Raw genomic sequence first — 25,821 nt, forward strand, 5'->3', positions numbered from 1 at the left:
TGTTGGCAAAGTAATGTCTCTGCTTTTTTAATATGCTGGCAAGGTTGGTCATAACTTTCCTTTCAAGGAGTAAGCATCTTTTAATTTCAGGGCTGCAATCACCATCTGCAGTGATTTTGGAGCCCCCCCCCAAATAAATTATCTCATTGTTTCCACTGTTTCCCCATCTATTTGCCATGAAGTGATGGGACCAAATGCCATGATCTTAGTTTTCTGAATGTTAATGTTTAAGCCAACTTTTTCACTCTCCTCTTTCACTTTTATCAAGAGGCTCCATAGTTCTTCACTTTCTGCCATAAGGGTGGTGTCATCTGCATATCTGAGGTTATTGATATTTCTCGTGACAATCTTTATTCCAGCTTGTGCTTCACCCAGCCCACCATTTCTCATGATGTACTCTGTATATAAGTTAAATAAGCAGGGTGACAATATACAGCCTTGACATACTCCTTTCCCAATTTTGAACCAGTGTGTTGTTCCATGTCCAGTTCTCACTGTTGCTTCCTGACCTGCACACAGGTTTCTCAAGAGGCAGGTCAGGTGGTCTGGTAATCCCATCTCTTTCAGAATTTTCCACAGTTTATTGTGACCCACATAATCAAAGCTTTGGCATAGTCAGTAAAGCAGAAATAGATGTTTTTCTGGAACTTTCTTGCTTTTTCCATGATCCAGCAGATGTTGGCAATTTGATCTCTGGTTCCTCTGCCTTTTCTAAAACCAGCTTGAACATCTGCAAGTTCATGGTTCACATATTGCTGAAGCCTGACTTGGATAATTTTGAGCATTTCTTTACTAGCGTGTGAGATGAGGGCAATTATGCGGTAGTTTGAGCATTCTTTGGCATTGCCTTTCTTTGGGATTGGAATGAAAATTGACCTTTTCCAGTCCTGTGGCCACTGCTGAGTTTTCCAGATTTGCTGGCATATTGAGTGTAGCACTTTCACAGCATCATCTTTCAGGATATGAAATAGCTCAACTGGGATTCCATCACCTCCACTCGCTTTGTTTGTAGTGGTGCTTCCTAAGACCCACTTCACATTCCAGAATGTGGCTCTAGGTGAGTGATCACACCATTGTCATTAACTGGTGTCTGAAGATCTTTTTTGTAAAGATGGCAGAAAGTGAAGAGGAACTAAAAAGCCTCTTGATGAAAGTGAAAGTGGAGAGTGAAAAAGTCGGCTTAAAGCTCAACATTCAGAAAACGAAGATCATAGCATCTGGTCCCACCACTTCATGGGAAATAGATGGGGATACAGTGGAAACAGTGTCAGACTTTATTTTTCTGGGCTCCCAAATCACTACAGATGGTGACTGCAGCCATGAAATTAAAAGACACTTACTCCTTGGAAGGAAAGTTATGACCAACCTAGATAGCATATTCAAAAGCAGAGACATTACTTTGCCAACAAAGGTTCGTCTAGTCAAGGCTATGGTTTTTCCTGTGATCATGTATGGATGTGAGAGTTGGATTATAAAAAAGATGAATGCTGAATAATTGATGCGTTTGAACTGTGGTGTTGGAGAACACTCTTGAGAGTCCCTTGGACTCTGCAAGGAGATCCAACCAGTCCATTCTGAAGGAGATCAGCCCTGGGATTTCTTTGGAAGGAATGATGCTAAAGCTGAAACTCCAGTACTTTGGCCACCTCATGTGAAGAGTTGACTCATTGGAAAAGACTCTGATGCTGGGAGGGATTGGGGGCAGGAGGAGAAGGGGACGACAGAGGATGAGAGGGCTGGATGGCATCACTGACTCGATGGACGTGAGTCTGGGTGAACTCCGGGAGTTGGTGATGGACAGGGAAGCCTGGCGTGCTGCGATTCATGGGATCGCAAAGAGTCGGACATAACTGAGCGAATGATCTGATCTGATCTGATCTGTGTATTCTTGCCACCTCTTCTTAATATCTTCTGTGTCTGTCAGGTGCATACCATTTCTGTCCTTTAGAGCCCATCTTTGCATGAAATGTTTTCCCTTGGTATCTCTAATTTTCTTGAAGAGATCTCTAGTCTTTTCCATTCTACTGTTTTCCTCTATTTCTTGGCATTGATCACTGAGGAAGCCTTTCTTATGTCTCCTTGCTATTCTTTGGAACTCTGCATTCAAATGGATATATCTATCCTTTTCTCCTTTGCTTCTCTTCTTTTCTCAGCTATTTTTTAAGGCCTCCTCAGACAGCCATTTTGCTTTTTTGCATTTCTTTTTCCTGGGGTTAGTCTTGATCCCTGTCTCCTGTACAATGTCATGAACGTCTGTCCATAGTTCATCAAGCACTCTGTCTATCAGATCTAGTCCTTTAAATCTATTTGTCCCTTCCACTGTATAATCATAAGTGTTAACTTACTTCTCTATAATTACAATAAATCTGTGAATAATATGATCTTTGCAATAAAGTGAATTAAACACATAGGACTGCTATTTAGATACAAGGTAACATAAATGCTTTAGAAATCACTTATTAAACTGCAGGATCCTGAGTAATTATAAATAAGAAGAGGAAAGTAGAGAGGGTTACCCTGTCAACAGAAGAGGCCAGATATTTACTCTGAATCCCCATGGAAAATAAAATTAAGGCAACTGTTCCTGTTAGGCTAGAAAATACTCCCATCCAAAACCCTACTACCGTTATTATAATCAGCATCACAATCAAGAAGAGCTGTTAGTGAAGCAAGAACCAAATAGACATATTTAGCTTCGGAATTTGAAAACAACAAAAAAAGTTTTTGTATATTTTACTTTAGTGCATACTTCCTATTTTCTGTATCTAAAATTGTTTCATTTAAAAGGCAAATTGTAAACTCAGCTTCATTTAGAGTTCAGGTAATTTTCAAAATATTTTGGGCCAAAATAAATCTTTAGATGGAAGTATTTCAATATTGATCCAGGAAAGTAATCTTACAAGGTCTGTGGTAAATTTAATTATTTCAGTGTTACCCAAAGTGGGCAGCAAGTACAAAATTCTGCACAATATTAATGATCCTTTGATCAAAAGGAATTTAGAAAATGTTGATAAGTCCGCTTACCATGAGATCTCAGCTTTTTTCATATCAAGATGTAAGTCATCAATCTGTGTATTAAATCTACTGAAGCATATGTTGAAATACAGCCATAAGACAGGAGGGGATCCCAGACAGAGGGAAGATTATGAGCCAATATGAGCAGGTGGAAAAGCATAATGAATTTTTTAAGAAACTAGGAAAATTCTGGGTTTGAAGGAGATAAATCTGGAAATAGATGCCAGAGCCAAACCGTGGGTATCTTGAATGACAAACTAAGTAATTCAGACTTTTACAAAATGTCAGCCAGCAGTCATTGAAGATTTCCAAGGGGAGTGATTGAATAAATGTGAGAGTTTGGGAAGATCAATCTGGCTGGAAATGGATAGGTCAGTGTAGAACATGGAAAATACTAGAAGCAGGGAGTCCAGTTAGAAGGCGCTAGCAAAGAATCAGGAGTGAGATTAACATAGATGGTGAAAAGAGAATGCAAAGGGAAGATGGAGAATGAGGTCTATTGCAAGAGAAGAATGGGAGGGATGAAGGAGAGCTTCAAAGATTTTTAAAGTCCCCAAGACACTGATGATGACTTTAGTGATCACAATGTATCCTTTTGCAGCTTCTTTATGTGTGGGTCATGCTTTATAACTGCCCCCATGCCTTTCTACCATAAAGGTAACTTTCCATTCTTAGTTGGTTAACATGGCTAACTTCTAATTCATTTTTAGGATTTCTATTTCATTTGTCAACTCGTCATTGCTAAATAATTTTTATATGTTCTCTTAGTATCCTAGATAATAATTTCTCTAATATTGAATCTTTGCCACTGAATGGACTGTAACCTACTAAACTACTCTGTCCATGGAATTTTCCAGGCAAGATAATAGGCCTCCTGAAATTAGGGATCATTTTTTCCACTCTCTATAATTAGCACAAAAATAAATAATGGAAACTCAATCACTGCTTGAACAAGGAGCATGCCTAGGAATGTTAGAAAGCTAGGAAGCCTAAAAAAAAACAAAAAAAACAAAAGCAGAAATGGGGAAATAGATGGAATATAAGGATTGAGGAAGGGTTGTTTTATCAAAATGTGAGAAAGACAATAAAAATAAAATTAAGGAAAGTGATAAAAAAGGGAACTGATGAGGCAGAATTCCAGAGTGAAAGGCAGGCTGTAGAAGGCAGATCAAGTGTGGACAATTCACCCTCCTGGAGTCCAATACTTTCTACAAAAGAGGCCTTGTACTCCTCCATTTCCTCACCTTAGCTCCTTGTGTTTCCACTATCAAGAATGCTATCCCATCTTGAATCTCTTTTTCCATATTTACTTGTATATATCTAAAACACAGATCAAATATCACTGTCCCATGAGACCTTCCATGGTCACTTTTGGAGATTTCTCCAAACCTCCAGAATAAATTTTTTCTTAAAATGCAGCCTGAAGCACTCCTACATAAAATTCACTTCGGGTGATACTTTCGGGAAATTTGTCTTTATAGACATATTTTATCTAATAAAAGACACAGAGATAATATAATCATTTTACAGCTCCAAATGAAGTAATAGATTTAAGCAAACTGTAGGTGGGGTAATTAACGATCAAGGCAATTGTACCTAAACCCACTCATAAATGGCAAGTCATAGAAAGAAAGAAAACTTGATCTCATATACTTCCTTATGGAAAGATACAACACACTCTCTACTCTGTTTTTGCTAAGGAACCAGCATTTGACAGGTTTTATCTGTAACAATCAGTTTAAAGGAAATACAGAAGACAGAAAAAATGTGAAAAGACAACACTGATTCATATTCAGCAAAATCTCAAATGTGTGAAACAATCCAATTTTTCAACAAACAAACTTCAAGGGGCACAATTTAAAGGGGGAGTGGAAAACCCATAGTTTAAATAAATATTAAAAGAAACTTATGTATCAGCTAAAATTGTGACACATTTGGATTTCAACAAATCCAAACTTACAAATCATTTATGAGACAAATGACCTATACCAAGACACTGTTAACTTTAGGTATGATGATGGCTATGTTGTCTAAGAAATATTTTCACATGAAATGATATGATATCTGGAGCGTGCTTCAAAATAATCCAAGGTGGTGGCAGGTGTGAGGAGTAAATTGTGGTACTATGAATGAAACAAGACAGATTGTTGTTGGAGTTGGATGGTAGTCACATACTTCATTTTTATATATACATTTGAAAAATTATATTTTGTATCACTTTAAAATGCAAGTTCCTGAGCCCTATCTTAGAACTACTGAGTTAGAATAGCTAAAGGAGAATCTAGATATCTGCATTATTAACAGATTCCAAAGTGATGATTACGCACATTAAGATTTGGAAATCTCAATCCTGAACAATGATTCCTGTTGTTCTTGTTCTTGTCAGAGACATCCAGTCAATTATATACTCATGCTCTAGCTTTAAGGATATTAATAGAAACTGTAAAAGCCATATATTTTATATGTACTCAATACATATTAGTGATGTTATTCAAAATATTTATTGCTTTTCACTCTGAATAAATATTATAGGTCTAGATTATACATGATTTATCCATATATTCCATGATATTAGGATTGTGCAGCTTTTAGCAATAATCCTATGGCCATATGGGATTTCTTTCTTAGTGGTGTTTGATACCTATAATTCCTAAAGTGCTAATATCCTCATACATCATGCAGCAATGATAAAATTTAACAGATAAGAACAATAACCTGCTCTTTAACAGACAAATGGAAAAAGATAATCTTAGAATTTTGTGTAGAATGTCAACACTGATTTTATTTATATATTTATATATCTTCCATTACCCCCCAACTTTGCCTTTGTCTGAGATTGTCTTCGTTAGCTTGTCTGCAATGGTTCATTTATTAAGTAATCACTTTGATTTTCCTAAAAGGATATTCTTGCGAAAAATATAACATTCTCTTGAAAAAATTTTCTCCCAAAACTTAGTATTCCCTATACCTTGGAACTCAAAAATATTCTATGCTACATCTTATCCTAATACTTGTCCAATATTCTAGATCTGCCACTAAGTAGCTAGGTGGTTTTGAATCTCGCCTTATTTTTACTGAGTCCTGGTTTCCTCACACATATAATCCTAAAATAAATGTCAATCTACTATTGGATCCTATATTCTTTCTAGGAAAAAGTATTTCACTTAATATTTAAACAAAAAAACACAGCTTTCGAGGAAAAAAAAATGGTATAACATCTCAGGAACTTAGATGAGGATAAATAAGGCCAGTTACATACATTGTATTCTAAAAGTAGAAATCCAGGAATACGAAGGTTATTTCCCACTTCAACTTACCTGCTTATGAGCATGGTCATAGGAATTAATATGATTGTCAAACTCCTGGTGTTTGTGGTACTGCTTGTCACATAACTCACAGTAAAAGTTCGCCTTTACATCTTCCAGGGCCTTTGCTGTGGACTTCTCCTTTTCTGGAAAATCCTTTGGAAAAAAAAAAAAAAAGGTAAAAATGTTGGTTATATTTCTAATAGCATAACCAGATCTCATATTAATCAAGTTGGTAATTTAATTTTACTGTGATTCAAAGGAAATGGTTAGCCTCGTTACATTTAAGAACTCTATGGCACAATGGAAGCAACTTTCAGCCTGGCCTAATACTAAATTATCAATGAACATATAGTGACTTATCCTAAAGGAGCTGAGCCCTCAGCTTCAGTATGGTCATTACTCTTTGTCTTCTTGCCACCTGTTTCCGGGTGTGGTACTGCTGACCCATCTAACTATAATATCACCACTATGTCCTCTACCTATCCAGTGACCCATCCCGAAACTGTGACCTCTCTACTATCATATTTTATCGGGCATTGATTGCATTCTTTTGTATTATTCACCTACTGCTTCATGTACTTTAGCCTACCTGAGATCTTAAGTGTTGGGATTACTATTCTCTCTTTACATTATGCATTCCCCACATTGATAACTGGTGAGAGCCTTTTCTCAACACCCAGTTCTTGGACCCTCTTGGAATCCTTTTCCATGGTATTTCAGGGAGGAGAAAGCCTCCATTATGTTTCTTATTACCAAACACATCTATGATCATGCCTACTTTGTTTTTTTCACAGACATTTCTTTCTTTGATATTACCCCTTATATTTTTGTATTCCACACAATTCCATCTTCAGTCAACAGATTTATCCAATCCACACACTCTCCCAGGGTGATCCCTTTCATACCATAGTTCAGTTTAGTTCAGTCACTCAGTCGTATCCAACTCTTTGTGACCCCACGAATCACAGCACGCCAGGCCTCCCTGTCCATCACCAACGCCCAGAGTTCACTCAAACTCATGTTATACCACAGTTAGAGCCTTATTTATCCAAAACCTCTAACTTCGGCCTAAGCTTCTTCCACAAACATTAGCTCCTGCTAGGCATTGCTAATGAGTGTGTTACAATTTTCAAAGTTATTTTTAATTAATTTTCATCGGGGTATAATTGCTTTAAAATGTTGTTAGTTTCTATTGTACAACAAAGTGAATCAGCTATATGTATACATATATCCCCTCTTTTTTGGATTTCCTTCCTATTTAGGTCAACAGAGAGCATTGAATAGAGAGCTCCCTGAGTTATATAGTAAATTCCCATTAGTTAACTGTTTACAATTTTAACTATGCTCTATCTCAAACAGAATTCTGGCCACATAATTCCCCACTTAAAATCCTCTTGAATTGGCTCATTGCCTTACAGAATAGTAGTGACAAATGCATATGTTCCCATATTACCCTCTTTAATTTTATCATCAGACATGCCATATGATATTAAAAAAATTGTTTTCATGTCTATGGTTCCCATAAATCTTTTAAAGGCAAGAACTGTTTTATTCATTTTTGTGTCAACAGTACCAAACATATTATCTAGCCCAGAATAGGTCCTTACTTAATATGCATGACATAAATTAATGGATAATGATGGCTTACATATTCATGCCTCTTACCATCCTGCAAGTTCTGCTCTATTATCCCAGTGCCTAGATGAAAGAATGGCTGGCACATAAAGAATGCCAAATAAATATGCATAAAGAATGGGTGAACAAAATAAAGAATGGATTTTAGCTTTGTTTCTCCAAAATGACTAACCTTCTATGAAAAGAAACTGGGCCATAAGTCTAAATCATAGGGGTATCATTGCCCAGACAAAAAAGCAATCTGGGCAGATTCTCACAGGGTTGGATGAACTGATGAGGCAATTAATCTAGATATGGGAACATAGTGATTCAAGTCCCAATATGGCAAGAAGCAGGAAGGGCATTAGTACATTCATAAAGAGCAAATTAGACTAAATATCTAGAGTGCCTAGCTAAGAGAGTTGAAGTAAAAATCTGGTTACATTCTAGGTTAATGGGGCATATCAAAGCTACTTGATAGGATATATTCAGAAACAAGAATGTGGACACCAATTTTAAGACCAAAAAACCAGTTGTTGAAGGAATTGAGATCATACAGTTACTTAATAACTGTGGGAGCAGTAGTAGTATGCTACTATTTAGTAGTAGACTTAGAATCAGGGGAAATAATTATTTTTTCATCCAGTCTCTCTCACTAAAAATTACGGTCTTTCTCAGTATAATTTTAGCAATTGGATTGGAAAGAGGGTCTACGTTGGTTTACCCATAGTTCTTACTCTACAATGACACAGCCTCAGAAAATTGACCATGTGCTTGGACATTAAGCAACTCTGCCTCAGCTTCATTAACTGGAGTTGCAGTAGGGGTAGCAACTGAGAATTCAGGGTGAATTTGTCATTAAAAATGTATTTTCATATTATTCCAGATTATGTATTACACAGAGGATTTTATGACAATAGCTCCATGGCCAGAGTAGAGCTTTTCCAGTTAGTCTCAACATCTATATCTAAACATCTTTTATTTCTAAAACACCCTTTAATTATGATATTACATGGCTCTCAATAAAAAAAGTTATGAGAGTTCTACCAATATTTTAGTCTATATCATTCCCTATAAATATTCACATTTTACAAAGCCATCTGACTAAATTAAATACCCTGTTTCTTGCTTAATTTTTCTTGTCAGGATATGGGGCTGATATATCTTTCCTCTAAGAGACTATTGATATTCCCCATGGCATATCCTAGTCCCCTGATTAAAAGAGGAAGGATACATAAGTGGATAAATTAGCAAACTATACAGGGTTCACAATACAGTTTGTCCTTCAAAGCCAGAAGTAAACGCATAAGCCCAAGAGCAGAGACTAGGAATAGAAATGGGAAAAAACCTGAGAGTCTCAGGCAGAGGAGACTACAATCCAAGAGTTGGGTAGGCATAGCGGAAAAAGAAAAGGAAAAAAAAGAAAAAAGATTTCTTAAGGATTTTTGGCAAAACTTGAAACTGAGAATATAGCAAGAGCTGACTTTCAGTAAAAGAACCACAATCTAGTCGTTCATGGCATTGCTTGGAATAAAGTAGACCAGTTCTGATGTGTGAAAGTAGACTATGGAGATGAAGCTGAGTTGGTCCAGTCGTATATGTGCCAGCAGGCTGGAGTGTAAGGTCTCAGACTAGTAGAGAAGCCATCATGTAATTTAATCTTGCAATTTATTAATAGCAGAACAGGCAACAAATACTTAGTAATTTAATGATTTTAATAAAATCAGGTAACATTAAAGCAGGGGTGCATTTTCCATTGTATCATGCTGTCATCCACTCATTTTTCCACTTGTCTAACCATACTTTCATCCTGCTATTATCAAGCACTTGTACAGGCAAGAATCTCTTATTAGGCAACTTTAACAGTTAATTTCTTAATAAGCCTTTCTTCAGACTTTAACAGTGTAGCATGGGAGAATTACAGGCTTCCCTAGTGCCATCATCGACTCAATGGACATGAGTTTAAGCAAACCCCAGGTGATCGTGAAGGACAGGGAAGCTTGGTATGCTAAAGACCGTGGGATCTCAAAGAGTCGGACACAACTGAGCGACTGAACAACAACCGATATCTCAGTGGTAAAAGATCCACCTGCAATGCAGGACATGTTCATTCGATCCCTGGTTTGGAAAGATCCCCTGGAGAAGGAAGTGGCAACCAACTCCAGTATTCTTGCCTGGGAAATCCCATGGACAGAGAAGCCTGGTGGGCTACAGTTCACAGGGTCACAAAAGATTCAGACATAACTCAGCACCTAAACAAAAACAGCAGCAAAGTGGAAGAATTACATGTGAAGAGATGAACACTGTAAATTGCAATACAGTAATAATCATAAGCTGTTGTAGAATGTACCTAGTTCACACTAGTTAAGAATAATTGAAGAAAATGTCAGAGTCTTTTTCCTCTCTTTTTCACACATAGCGTTAGATATGCTGCAAATTCTTGGCATTCCTTGCCTTCTTTGTTGAATGACAAGATATTTTTGCTGGTCAAATACCCCTGAAGGCAAATTAAGGTGAGATTTACTATCTGAAATAATTACACAGTCTTTAAACATATTCACAGTTAAGTTCAGTTCAGTCACTCAGTCGTGTCCGACTCTTTGCGATCCCATGAATCTCAGCACACCAGGCCTCCCTGTCCATAACCAAATCCTGGAGTTCACTCAAACTCATGTCCGTCGAGTTGGTGATGCCATCCAGCCATTTCTTTCTCTGTCGTCCCCTTCTCCTCCTGCCCCCAGTTCCTCCCAGCATCAGGGTCTCTTCCAATGAGTCAACTCTTTGCATGAGGTGGCCAAAGTATTGGAGTTTCAGCTTTAGCATCATTCCTTCCAAAGAACACCCAAGACTGATCTCCCTTAGAATGGACTGGTTGGATCTCCTTGCAGTCCAAGGAACTCTCAAGAGTCTTCTCCAATACCACAGTTCAAAAGCATCAATTCTTTGGTGCTCAGCTTTCTTCACAGTCCAACTCTCACATCCATACATGACTACTGGAAAAACCATAGCCTTAACTAGACAGACCTTTGTTGGCAAAGTTATGTCTCTGTTTTTGAATATGCTATCTAGGTTGGTCATAACTTTCCTTCCAAGGAATAAGCGTCTTTTAATTTCATGGCTGCAGTCACCATCTGCAGTGATTTTGGAGCCCCAAAAAATAAAGTCTGTCACTGTTTCCCCATCTATTTCCTGTGAAGTGATGGGACCACATGCCATGATCTTTGTTTTCTGAATGTTGAGCTTTAGGCCAACTTTTTCATTCTCCTCTTTCACTTTCATCAAGAGGGTCTTTAGTTCCTCTTCACTTTCTGCCATAAGGGTGGTGTCATCTGCATATCTGAGGTTATTGATATTTCTCCCAGCAATCTTGATTCCAGCTTGTGCTTCTTCCAGCCCAGCGTTTCTCATGATGTACTCTGCATATAAGTTAAATAAGCAGAGTGACAATATACAGCCTTGACATACTTCTTTTCCTATTTGGAACCAGTCTGTTGTTCCATGTCTAGTTCTAACTGTTGCTTCCTGACCTGCATATAGGTTTCTCGAGAGGCAGGTCAGGTGGTCTGGTATTCCCATCTCTTTTAGAACTTTCCACAGTGTATTGTGATCCACATAGTCAAAGGCTTTGGCATAGTCAATAAAGCAGAAATAGATGTTTTTCTGGAACTCTCTTGCCTTTTCCATGATCCAGCGGATGTTGGCAATTTGATCTCTGGTTCCTCTGCCTTTTCTAAAACCAGCTTGAACATCTGCAAGTTCACGGTTCACGTATTGCTAAAGCCTGGCTTGGAGAATTTTGAGCATTACTTTACTAGCGTGTGAGATGAGTGCAATTGCAGGTATGGATTAAATATGAAAGGAGCAAAAATACCCACCTATTCTCAGTATCAGTATTTTTAAAAATAAAAATGAATAAAATTCATAGTAATACAGTAGATATATAACATATGATGTAAAGTTCCATCATTGATTTGCTAGTCATAAAAAGCTCCCTTCTCAAAGACTGCCTAGAAGAGGAGACTGGAAGCTTATTCAATAAAAAAATAACATTTATTAAATAAAAGAAAACTTGTTAAACATTCTCAATGATTCATTAAATGTTGAAAAAGTATCATAAATTTAATATGAGTTATCTGAATAAGTCATTTTAAAACAGTATGCATTGCCAGTAGGCATTTATGTTACAATTCAGTAAGAATTTTGTAGTAATTAATTACTTTTCATAACTCATATTTTGGGTGCAATGAGAGAAAATACACTTTTTCACACCAAGAATTTCATATTCATACATATAACAGGTATGCCTGTAAGGTGGCAAGTGTTCTGACTAGCATAAAGCATTTAGTTAGAAACATGAGTGCTTTCTACCAAATTATTCTTATTATTGTAATGATGATGCTTACACTCTAAAACCTCTTTTTGATAAACAGAAAACTGTCAAGCACTTCACACTTGTTGACTCTTTTAGTCTTCACAGCAACTTTATAAAATATCATCTCTTCTTATCCCATATAAAGAAGGCAAGCCAAAAACACATCTAGAAATTCACTCAATGTTGATGAGCAGGGACAGGATTCAGACTCAGATCCATCTGACTTCAGAGCTACTAATCACCAGGCTCATGGCTGCCCTAATTACTTAGCCTGTATCTAGATGCTGCCTAATTCTGAGGTACCTCTGCTACCTGTTTTAGTAGATTTGAAATGATACAGAACCCCTAGGTCCCAGAAAGAGTCAGAGGACTGATTGTAATTTTTAAAATCTATAAAGCTCTTGAAGCTGAGACAGGCACTAGGAAAGAACAAAGTGGCAGTCCTGTTTCTACTGGATGTGCATATGTGTCCTGATTATTGAAAAGGAAAAGAAGGAATCAACTGCTCTTCTTAGTATCTCCTTGATGGTATTGGAGCTTTGAGGATTGAATTCATATTCTTTCCATGAAAGTTTCATATTTGACCTTTCACTGTTATATGTAAGAGACTGCTTTAAGAATTTTAATATTCTCTAATTTGTTCTGTTACACTGGCCATGAACAAAATCCTGTTTCAAAGACAGTGAATTTTCCTCTTCCTCTGACCAAGTGACTAACGCTGATTCAAAACCCTCTCTAGGTCCCCACTGTCTTCCTGGATCTCTGTAACAGTTTGGGTAATGAAACACTTGCTTTAGACAGTTTTCTTTATGTGTTTATTTTATGTTTGTGACAGGGAAAAATAATCCTTGAAGACTGACTAACTTGGATCTCAGCCTCTTTCTTAAAAGTTTAAATTCTTAAGTTTTTAGTTTTATCAGTATTAGAAATTAAGGGGAATAATGAGTAGCTTGCAGGATTGTTGAGAGTATAAAATGAGATCAATTTCATGAAGTACTTACTAGAGTATATGCTAAAAGTGGTACTTGATGGTTTTGGACATTTTGTGTGTGTGTGTGTGTGTGTGTCTGTCTTTTGTGTGTATCACTGTATTCATGTGACATTAATATTTTTAAAATATCATACCATTCTCCTACAAGTCTACAAAGTAACTTTCCTTTTCTGATGAAAATATGAGCAAGTGACAGGAGTCCTTATCCTCTTCAACCCACCATCTCATATGAAAGCACAATCCCTGATAGTAAATTCAAACCCGGTTTATTTGAATAGAATTTTCAGGGTGTTTTTATCTCACAATTTCTTTTTAACATTTGGACTGTTTAGAAATTCCACAAATAGGCAAATGAGCATTGGATGCCCTAACATTAATATTACTAATATTGATTTCCCTAAATATGTGACTGGCTTATTTTATTAAAAAATGATCTTGTATTGTATCTAATTTGTTACCTGTTACTTAGAAAAAACTCAGTATTTGTTGAATAAATTAAATTAATGATAAGAAGTATAACTTCCTACTATGTAACAGATAGCTTGGCTTACCTTGGCAATGTTAAATCATATCATAGGGAATTAAACTGTTGAAACTATGGCAGAATAAATAGATGAGTATGATTCTAAACATATGGAACTTTTGGAACAATCCTTTTAAAAACTATAGATCCTAAGGAGCCTACTGAAGAATTATCCTAAAGTAATAGTGGGTGGCAACTGCATACAGATTCACAATCAGATCTATAGATTACAGATTTCCAGTGCTCTTCTCATTTTACCATAACCAATAGTTCTCCTTATAATTTGTTAAGAATCAAGTATTGGTTTCCCAGACTGAAACTGGACATAACTAAATTTAGACCTTTCCATCAATGGCCAGGTAAATATAACATCAGCCACATCCTGGATTTTAAAAAAAAGAGCTTTCCCCTGTTATTAGTGATTCATTCAAGCTGCTCAGAAACAACCATATTAAATATATGAACTTGTCACTGGGTAGCGTGCTTTTGGTACATCTTAGTATCATTTCTAATTTGGAAAGAATGACACATTTCGAGTGATGATTGCCTTTATATTCATGAAACAACAATTAAATATTTAAAACTTGCCTATATAACTGCTTATTTTGGAGAAGATTCCTAATGGCTGCATCTGAACAGAGATTATTTTTGAAAAGCACATATTTTGTTCATCAGTATTCTATACCACCAACTTCATCTTTCTCAGTATAAATTAATATACAATTCTTCTATTAGAAAAACACATAAGCATATAATGCAGTTCCAGTTGCACCCTAAAATAATCATAAGAGTAGCTATTGCTCTATTACTTGTGAATGTCTGACATAAAGGAAAAAAAGGGGGCAGGTATAATTTCCATATTGCTTACAGATACTGCATTGCACAAGTTCATAAGGGTTATGAACTGGTTTCCAGAGTATTTCTAGCAATATGTGAAATAGTAAAACACATGTAAACCAATGAGATTTAACTGGACACCATGTAGTATGAGCCCATGAAGATGCAAGGACTACCAGTCTCCTACAGAGAACATCAGCCTTCACCAGTAAACATAGGCAATATTCTAAGGTGGGGTGGAAAAAGAGGGTGCATGAAAATATGTGTAAATTTGCCCAAGGTCAGAAACAAGGTTGAATCTATTAAATAGCAGTCCTTGGCCTGGAGTTCATGCCTATCAAAACCCATTAATGAATTCATGAATGAATATATGTAGTGAGTGAAGGAATAAATACATTTAATGTCCTTCTAACTTTTTGTCTATTTATTTATTATGTCAAAAGGGAGAGAACCAGAAAGTCTGAAATGAGTATGGTGATGTCAAAACCCATATAATTGTATGCTTTAAAGAGTGAACCCTAATGTGACCTATGAAGTGAAGTGAAGTCGCTCAGTCATGCCCGACTCTGCAACCCCATGGATAGTAGTCTGCACCAAGCTCCTCCGTCCATGGGATTTTCAAGGCAAGAGTACTGGAGTGGGTTGCCATTTCCTTCTCCATCAGTTCAGTTCAGTCGCTCAGTCGTGTCCGACTCTTTGCGGCCCCGTGAATTGCAGCACGCCAGGCCTCCCTGTCCATCACCAACTCCTGGAGTTCACTCAGACTCAAGTCCATCGAGTCAGTGATGCCATCCAGCCATCTCATCCTCTGGTGTCCCCTTCTCCTCCTGCCCCCAATCCCTCCCAGCATGAGTCTTTTCCAATGAGTCAGCTCTTCGCATGAGGTGGCCAAAGTGCTGGAGTTTCAGCTTTAGCATCAGTCCTTCCAAATAAATCCCAGGGCTGATCTCCTTCAGAATGGACTGGTTGGATCTCCTTGCAGTCCAAGGGACTCTCAAGAGTCTTCTCCAACACCACAGTTCAAAAGCATCAATTCTTCGGCGCTCAGCTTTCTTGACACTCCAACTCTCACATCCATACATGACCACAGGAAAAACCATAGCCTTGACTAGATGGACCTTTGTTGGCAAAGTAACGTCTCTGCTTTTGAATATGCCATCTAGGTCCTTCTCCATAGACTTTAGCTAATAATAACACATTGATATCAGTTCATCAACTGTAACACGTTCATCTAACACACTAATGTAAAATGTTAATACTAAGGGAAACTATGTAAAAAATTAGAACAGAGTATATGGGTAGTCTCTGTACTTTCCGATCTATATTTCTATGAGCCTAAAGCCTTGGTGGTTCATGGTAAAGAATCCACCTGCCAGTGCAGGAGACATGGGTGGGATCCCTGATCTGGCAAGATCCCACATGCTGCGGAGCAACCAAGCCTGTGTGCCACAGCTACTCAGCCTATTCCAGTGCTCTAGAGCCTGGGAGCCGCAACTACCGAGCCCACATGCCCTAGAGTACTGAAGCCTGCATGCCCTAGAGCCCATGCTACTCAATGAGAGAAGTCATCACAATGAGAAGCCTATGCATGGCAACTACAGAGTAGCCCATGTTCATCACAACTAGAGAAAAGTCTGTGCAACAATGAAGACCCAGCAAAGCCAAAAATAAAGAAAATTATAATAAATTGCCTATTACTTAAAAAAATAAAAATGTACAATGAAATCACATTTTGATAGTCCTACCTTCACTGAACTTAGGAAGAACAATGGATGGTATAAAAATAATTCTTGTTATGTAATGTACATGGCTGAGTTCCAGGTGGACCAGATGACAAAGAGAGCTCCTCTTTATGGAGATATCTTGAAATCCCCAGTTCTGTTCTGTTATTTTTCATGAGAGAGAGAGACCCTCAGCAACCCTCGAGCAAAGCAGAACTACTGACAGATCGTATTTACAATCATTAGATACACTGGAAATTCAAAGGGTGAAATTTATACATTCAAAAGAAAGATTTTGGAATGTGTCTATTATGCAGGTGTGTAAAATATGGTAATAAAATGTATTTTCTTCCCCCAGAATGACAATAGTGCCCAATTTATAAATGTAGTAATTACTACCACATCAATTCAGCCCACAGATATGTATAACTGTAATGAATATAGACATATTACATTCATCTAAATTGAATACATTGAAATTAATAAACTATTGTGCATTAGACAGGAAATACTTTCATTTAGCCATTACTCCTGCTGTAACTACTTATTGTAAAAATGCAATTAATAGTGTCTGACATTTCATTTTCTAATATAGGAGAAATCAATGAAAACTGTCAGGTAACTAAGTTTTCTGGAAAGTTGCTAGTGACACCGGCTCAATTACAAATCATTTTTTAAAAATTCAACATCTGCAACAGCTGTCTAGGGGAGAAATGGTAATTAAATGATGTTGACATAGACATTGTTTCACTTTTGCTTGAGAATTAACTGCAAACAAGTTCCCTTCAAAAAGATCCAGGTTATTGTCAAATAAATTCCTATTCTAAGGCCTTCTCAGGTGGTTCTGGAATCAATCTGTACATTTCTAAAAAGCCCTGTTTCCCATCCCCTTTCACTAAAATAGGCTTAGCAACTCCTAAAATGATGGGCTAAAATAATATAAAGCCAAAGTCTTTGTTTTTAAAAAAGGACATATGAGCCAGATAAATGCCAAAACTCCAAGGACTTTCCCTCTGTTTTTCTGAATGTTTGCTATCTTGTTTGATAAAAAGTCAGCTACATTTGGTTTACTTGTTCTATAACCAGAAATGTTTAAAAAGTGATTGTGCTCACAAAGGCACTTCATTGTTTCAAACTGGCTGCTGCAAGTTTCTATCTATTGAAATTCTAATAGGTAATTTACTTTCAAACTTAGAGAAAACTAGCAATTGTGAAAGAAGTATGCTATACAAAAGCTCGGTGTCTCAAATCTTGAAATATTAACTTCAAGCTGGGAAAAATGTCTCAAAAGTGAGGAAAGTCTATTAGAATGCTAGTTTTCTTTGAGAGGAAGTCATTCATATGGACTAAAGGAAATGCTCTAAACTACATTATATTCATTTTAAGATCATGAACTGATGTACAAAAGCTTGGGTCTGCTTTCAGATATTTTGGAAGAAATATTTGTCACATATTTTATCTATTATTATTCTCATAGAACTTTGTAAAACTTGGGTCACTGACTTTACAAATCCTTAAAAGAAATTGTGCATACCAGTTTTATAGATACACTTTTGCTTTATTGAAAACAAATACAATTGTCAATTGAAGTCAAAGTCTGATGAGCTGAAAACTAGAGTAAAAGTTAATATGTGTCACAATAGCAGAACCCATAGTACAGCCTATCTAGACTTTGGTGAAGAGTTGAAACAGATTTTCACAGTTGCTTGAGCAGTTGGAGCATCTGTACTTATTGTTAACATGAGCACCAATTCAATAAGCCATATAGCTGTGTCATAATCTATTGTGTGTGTTCTTACTGTGTAGAGCTAGACTAAAAAGAAAGTCAGCTACACAGAACAGAAATTGTGGGTCTATTGTAAAAGAAGTGGAAAAGAAAGTTAGAATCATCTTGTAGGCACGCACGGGACTTCAGAAATTCTTTTCTAATTAAAAGATATTTAATCCAGAAGTTCTTTGGTTTTGCCCAGATTGATGTAGAATGATAAGTAGTAGATCTGGACTAATTCAACTCCTTGACTTCAACTTCTGAGAAAAACAGCAGAGCCACAAATTCTATGAAGTCTATTTTCTTTCTTGGAAGAGGAGATTGATCTAAAGGATGAGCTTTTGCATCTCTGAAACTTAACATATATAAATGAGTATATAGTATTTAAGCTGATATATTAGATACTAATATATACTCTTTCTCTTCTTAACACAATCAAAATCTAAGAACTTATTTAGAAAGTATGTTCTTACTCCTGCAATGCCAGAAATAAAATACTTTGTTACTTCTTACAGAAGGAGATAGAATCACTCTCAGTAGAGGAGTTCTTCCTCCTCTTATTTTCCTAAGGTTTAAAAAAATATTAAGAGCTTTGCTAGTCTATAGATTGTTAGTTATAGATAGTTTCAGTGGATTGAACACTGAACTGAGCCAGTACTAAAACTGGCTTTAGAAAGGGAGAAGCTACCTTCTTTTCTGATATTGGAGGGATATCTTAGATAAAAAGGAAGGAAAAGCAGAAGAAAAAAGAATTTATTTCTAAAATGATTTTTTTAACTCCTGTGTTGCCCTTGAAGCAATTTAGCATATGGAGGAGATTTAGTTATATTATAAACGTTTGGATTATTTGCTGTGTTATTCTACTGTGCAAGATAATAATAACACATTACTCCTATTTTCAAGAGGCTCTCAGACCACCCAAAGGGATAGAATTAATTCACAAATTGCAAGTGACAGTAGAAAGGAATATACAGTCACATGGTGGGGATTTTAAGTGCTATGTATTTTCAAAGAAGGGAAATAACTTGATTCTTTATAAGGTGCCTACATACCAGAGCAGAATAAACCTATTAAGAGAATTTTACAAAAAGACTAAATTAGTTGTCTTGCATTCCACTCTTACATACAAAACATAAATGGCAGTTGATGATCTAATTCTGGAGTTTAAGAAGGTGACATAAAATATTGCTGAGAATGAATAAACTCACATTTTGCAATGAGAGTAATATAGATTTTACTCTATGTATTGATAAACAGGAAGTCATACACACTTTAGAGAGAGGATGAATTTCTATTCTCTGACTCCTATTACAGCTGGTGTCATTTCTGAGCAATAGTTAACACAGGAATTATGATTCTGCCCATATTGTTCCTCAGTGTTCTCCTTGTGATTATTTTCCCTGGACATCTCTCTTGGACTGTCTGCTCGTGTTTCAGAGTGTTTACACAAAGTCTGAATTCACTTTGAACACTAAAGCATAATTATTTTTTTAATTGATTCATATATATATATATATATAATTTCCCCCTCCACTCATTATGCCCTGGAAAATCTTGACTGACTGCTGTCTGAATATTCTATTACAACTCTGGGCTGGAATCTATGTTCTCACTAGTGGCCATTCCTCAGCAAATCTCTCTTCTGTGCCAGCTGCAGTGATGGCAGGGATGCATATAAACCCTTTAGTAGGAAAAAAAGTCATTATAGTATTAAAAAATACAAATTTCACTGATAAGAAATGACAATGCCCTTAAACTTCTAAATACCCTTAGGGCACTCCATAGGGGTAGCAGCAAACACTCACAAAGGAGCAGTCCTCTTGGTCTATTGTGTGCCCAAATACCATAAGCGGGCACTTTGATGCCCATCTAGGGAGGAACAGGATCAGGGTAAGACTCTGAATCCTTGATCAACTGCTTGCAAACTCCATGGTTTTCAACAGTGAAAAAGTGAAAGTCATTCAGTCGTGCCTGACTCTTTGTGACCCAGCAGACTAGTCCATGGAATTCTCCAAGCAAGAATACCGGAGTGGTATAGCCTTTATCCATTCCAGGCAATGTTCCCGAAACAAGGACTGAACCCAGGTCTCCTGTATTGCAGGTGGATTCTTTACCAGATGAGCCACAAGGGAAACCCAAGAATACTGGAGTGGATAGCCTATCCTTTCTCCAGCGGATCTTCCAGACCCAGGAATCAAACTGAGGTCCTGCACTGAAGTTGGATTCTTTACCAACTGAGCTATCAGGGAAACTCTGTACAGCAAGGATAATAATGTCACCTTCCCATAATGAGTATAATGATTAAATAAGTTCAAACATAAAAATGACCTAAAATCATTCTTGGTGGAGCAGACATTAAAGAATTTGTCTGTAATGCAAAGACTTGAGTTCCATCCCAGGGTCAAGAAGATGCCCTGGAGAAGGGAACGGCAACCCACTCCAGTATTCTTGCCTGAAAAATTCCATGACGGAAGAGCATGGCTGGCTACAGTTCATGAGGTGGCAGAGCCAGACACAATGGAGTCACTAACACGGTCACATTCAATACCCTTCTAGGTATACTCAGCAGTCACATTATCTATCTGTTTACTGACCTACCTACCAACCTACCTACATACTTATCATCTATAGCTATAGATTTAAAAAAACAACAACAACTATAGCGTTAAATGCTGACAAGTGAAAAGAAAGTGAAGTCACTCAGTCGTGTCCGACTCTTTGCGATCCCATGGACTGCAGTCTACCAGGCTTGTCTGTCCATGGGATTTTCCAGGGAAGAGTACTGGAGTGGGTTGCCATTTCCTTCTCCAGGGGATCTTCCTCACCCAGGGATCGAACCCAGGTCTCCAACTATAGTGTTAAATGCTGAAGCAGTGGCCAAAATGAAAATATGCCAGGAGGAAGGGTGTCTAGGAGTTCTAAGTTTTGAAATTAATTAGTAAGAATCATGCTCCCTATCCATGGAATTCTCCAGGCCAGAATACTTGAGTGGGTAGCTGTTCCCTTCTCCAGGGGATCTTCCTAACCCAGGGATTGAACCCAGGTCTCCCACTCCACAGGCGGATTCTTTACCATCTGAACCACCAGGGAAGTCCATTAAAAATAGATGAGGTGATACGTCCTTGTGGTTAGGAATATAGTTCTGAATCAGATGGACTGAGTTTAAATCAAAGGTCTATTCTTCATGAGGGGCACCCAGAAATTTCATCTTTATCCGTGTCTTCACTCAAATCAAGAGTGCTTGATAACAGTAACAACTCATAGGACTGTGACACTTATTGTGAAAACAAATCAAATGAAATGCTTTGCATAGTACCAGCTGTATATTGCTATTTGTTTATACTTTCTCAATTTTGTTTTGTTCCATTTTGTTTTTATAGAGTTTAACAGGAAAGACAAAAACATGGCATTAGATTTGAATGCAGTACACAGTGACAGCTGAAGACAGACATCTGGCTCGTGAGAACAAGAAGTGTCTGGATTGGGAGTGGAGATTTGACGGGACTTGGGTGGAAGGTGGTCCATGAGGACTGAACTAAAAAATGCTGGCTCTGTTGGGGAAGGGGAGCCTAACTTCCCATAACTGAAACCTAAACAATGTATAAAGAATGGACCCACAAAGTTCAATAAAAAGTATTTTTCCCCCCACAGGGAAGAGATGAAGTTATCTTCCCAGCTGAGTGATGTACTATGTGGATGACAAGTTTTTCTTCCCATGGAGATCTGTCTTTGTGTTGCAAACTAAAGGTGGGGAAATCCAATGCAAAAGCAAGCAAAAACCTCAGCCAGACACTTAATTCTGTTCCTATGAGGACACAGTGCCCTTTATTGCTGACTCTTTTATTTTTAAACTCCCCACGGTGCCATATACTGGATAAGTTACTTGTTAGAAACAATGTTCCTTGCAGTAAACATACATTTTTGTCTTTCTATAAACAGGCTCTGCTTTCTACTATAGACAGTGAACTGAGCTGGCTTCCTGACCTGTCCTTTTGCTACTGTATCTTTTAGATTTCTGCCTTTGGCAGAAATACTGAGGGACTAATGTTTTAAGGACTTTGCTTTTGATTTTTTAAAAGTTTTGGATATTTTCTATTAAATTTTTACTACGCTATACAAAAATCATGATTTGAAAGTTTATCAGTTTATAACATACAGAAATGTACCTCAGATATTAGCAGTAAATAACATATACTTATTCTATAAGGATGTGTATTAACTTTCATTGCATTTATGTGACCATATTCCTGATGTGACATGACAAATAATTTCAAGGGTCTCAAGGTTAATTTTTTATTTAGTATAAAACATGTACCAACTTAGTGTTTTTCACTAACAGCCTTATGATCTAAGTGATTCTATAATGTTTTCATTAAAAGAAGAAAAAAATGTATTCTTACAAACACTACTGTTATTGTACAGAAATAAACACTCACCCAGGGTGAGCACAAATTTAGAAGGTGATTTAAATGTTAAGCATTTTATTATTAATAACAAAATGAGAAAGATAAAATTTTATGGACTTTCACTAAAAAGCCTGTCTAGACCCACACCAATTATTATGTTTAGCAAGTAAAAACTTTAAAAATAACTTGTGTGTGTATATGCTTTCGTGTGGTAGTATTTCCAAAAAAAATTTCCCATTTAACTTTATGTGCCTTAAATCAACTCGTAAGTTTATCCAGATAGTATCATAATCAAACATGAGTTTGTAAAGTTTTAATCATAAGGACAGAAATGGTAAGGACTTAACAGAAACAGAAGAGATTAAGAAGAATGACAATAGAAAACAGAAGAACTGTACAAATAAGTTCTTAATGATCTGGATAACCAAGATGGTATGGTCACTCACCTAAAAAGCTAGTGGAGGGGATGGAATTCCAGCTGAGCTTTTCAAATCCTTGAAAATGATGCTTAAGTGCTGCACTCAATATGCCAACAAATTTGGAAAACTCAGCAGTGGCCACAGGGCTGGAAAAGGTCAGTTTTCATTCTATTTGCAAAAAAAGGCAATGCCAAAGAATGTTCAAATTACCACACAATTGCACTCATTCCACATGTTAGCAAAGTAATTCTCAAATCCTTCAAGTTAGGCTTCAACAGTATGTGAACCGAGAACTTCCAGATGTACAAGGTGGATTTAGAAAAGGTAGACGAACCAGAGATCAAACGGCCTACATCTGTTGGATCATACAAAAAGCAAGGGATTTTAGAAAACATCTACTGCTTCATTGACTACGCTAAACCCTTTGATTGTGTGGATCACAACAAGCTGTGGGAAATTCTTAAAGTGATGGGAATACCAGACCACCTTACCTGCTTCCTGAGAAAACTGTATACAGGTCAAGAAGGAACATTGCAACTGGACATGGAACAACGGACTGGTTCAAAATTGGGAAAGGAGTATGTCAAGGCTGTATATTGTCACTCTGCTTATTTAACTTATATACAGAGTACATTATGTGAAATCCCAGACTGGTTGAATTACAAGCTAGAATCAAGATTGCTGGGAGAAATATCAATAACCTCATATATGGAGATGACACCATTCTAAGGGCAGAAAGTGAACAGGATCTGAAAAGCCTTCTGATGAAAGTTAAACAGGAGAGTAAAAGCTGGCTTAGAGTTCAACATTCAAAAACTAAGATCATGGCATCCAGTCACATCACTTCATGGCAAATACCTGGGGAACAAATGGAAACAGTGACAGACTTTATTTTCTTGGCCTCCAAAATCACTGTGGACGGTGACTGCAGTCAAGAAATTTAAAGACACTTGCTCCTTGGAAGAAAAACTCTGACAAACCTAGAAAGCATATTCAAAAGCAGAAACATCACTTTGCCGACAAAAGCCCATATAGTCAAAACTATGCTTTGTTTTGTTTTTCCCATTAGTTATGAATGGATGTGAGAGTTGGACCATAAAGAAGGCAGAGTGCCAAAGAATTTATGCTTTTGAACTGTGGTGCTGGAGGATACTCTTGAGAGTCCCTTAAACAGCAGGATCAAGGTAGTCAATCCTAAAGGAAATCAACCCTGAATATTCATTGGAAGAACTGAAGCTAAAGCTGAAGATCCAATAATTTGGCCACCTGATGCAAAGAGCTAATTCATTGGAAAAGAACTAATGCTGGGAAAGATTGAGGGCAGGAGGAGAAGAGGATGACAGAGGATGAGACAGTTGGATGGCATTATTGACTCAATGGATATGAATTTGAGCAAACTCCCGGAGACAGTGAAGGACAGGGAGGGGGGTTGCAAAGAGTCAGACACGACTAAGAGACCAAACAACAATTATCTGCTGATGTTTGCCAGTCCTTCTTTTGTTTTTCCATTTAACATTTTCATGAAAAATTGGATGGCCTAACGTCAATGTTCCATTCATCAATCTTTAATGTCCATATCTGTATGTCAAAATAAACTCATAAAAAGTCATTACTTTAAAAGATATTTAGTAACATCTAAACATTCAATTTGCTAATCAACTGAAGAATAATTTATTCAAATAAAAATGAAGTCATGTTTCCTCAATATTAAAAATTTTAAATGCAGAAAAATATCCACTTTCTTGTGTTTCCATTTAGCTAAATTTCACCAACCTATGTGTAAACCATCTATTATACTAAGGGGGAAAATCATGACCCTAAGTGGTTCTTATGAACTTAATATGGGTTCCAGTGAATGACAAAGATATTATTAATAAATTAATAGCTAAATTCCCATTTCCTCATAAGTAAAATTTCAAAAATATTTCTCCCCTTCTTATATTAATGCAGAAGTCACAAGATAGAAATAACATATGAAAACATAACATATATAAAAACAATTATAGTCATACAGCCGATGCAAGGGAATAAAAGGAAAAAATGGAAGAAGCATCATATAGATATGCTGTTTAGTAAAAACAAATTTGCAAAAACAAGCCAACAACAAACAGAGAGTTGGTTTTGTGACAACTTTTTACATATTTTGCATCTGCTTTTTATCCATTTCCTGTCACACTTTTGTGGAAACCTGTATTAGTATTAAAGGAATTCTTAAACTTGCTACAGTCAGGCACTGAGGACTTTTTGTTTGTACTGTTTTGTTTGGGCCATAGGAACTGAAGGATATGAAACTGAATTCTTAATTAAATAACATACACGCCTTATCAAAAATAACTAATTAAATATTGTTTTATTTTTTGTCTACAGAATATAGAATCCAATAGGTTTGTATTTCATAAAATTTTATAAAAATGTATTCTTTTTTGTCTGACTTTTCAATCAGCATAGTTGTTTTGACATTAATCCATGTTGTGTATATTACTTGATCATTTTAATTGTGGGATGGCATTCTATGATATGGATTTGTCACAACTATGTATCCCCTTGTTAAGAGGCACTTGGTTACTTTTTAGTGGTATTTTCAACTGGGAGACAAGAGGGAGGGGTGGAAGGAAGGAAGCATAAGTGGGTAGTAGGAAATGTTTGGTGGTGACATGTGAAACCATCTTGATTATAGTTGTGACTTTGTGTAATGTATGTCATAACTCATTAAACTGCACACTTTAAATATGTACATGAAAAAGTTAATGATTTGTTTTCCTAATTTATTTCCTGTACTCTTGATAGGAATTCTTTATTCTTGCACTGTTGAGAAAAGATCTGGGCAGATACTATCCCAAACAGAAC

General features: G+C 36.7%; 1 protein-coding gene across 1 annotated transcript in view; it reads right to left on the reverse strand.

Annotated features, from left to right (window-relative positions):
• The window catches only part of ZNF804B (zinc finger protein 804B), a 563,350-nt gene that overhangs the window by 96,987 nt on the left and 440,542 nt on the right, over positions 1 to 25,821 (reverse strand). The window contains exon 2 of the mRNA XM_070368787.1: positions 6,333 to 6,476. Within this exon, the coding sequence (XP_070224888.1) occupies positions 6,333 to 6,476 (144 nt within the window). The remainder of the gene's footprint in view (positions 1 to 6,332; positions 6,477 to 25,821) is intronic.

The sequence above is a fragment of the Bos mutus genome, chromosome 4 (genome assembly GCF_027580195.1).
Source record: "Bos mutus isolate GX-2022 chromosome 4, NWIPB_WYAK_1.1, whole genome shotgun sequence".
NCBI classification, from domain to species: Eukaryota; Metazoa; Chordata; class Mammalia; order Artiodactyla; family Bovidae; genus Bos; species Bos mutus.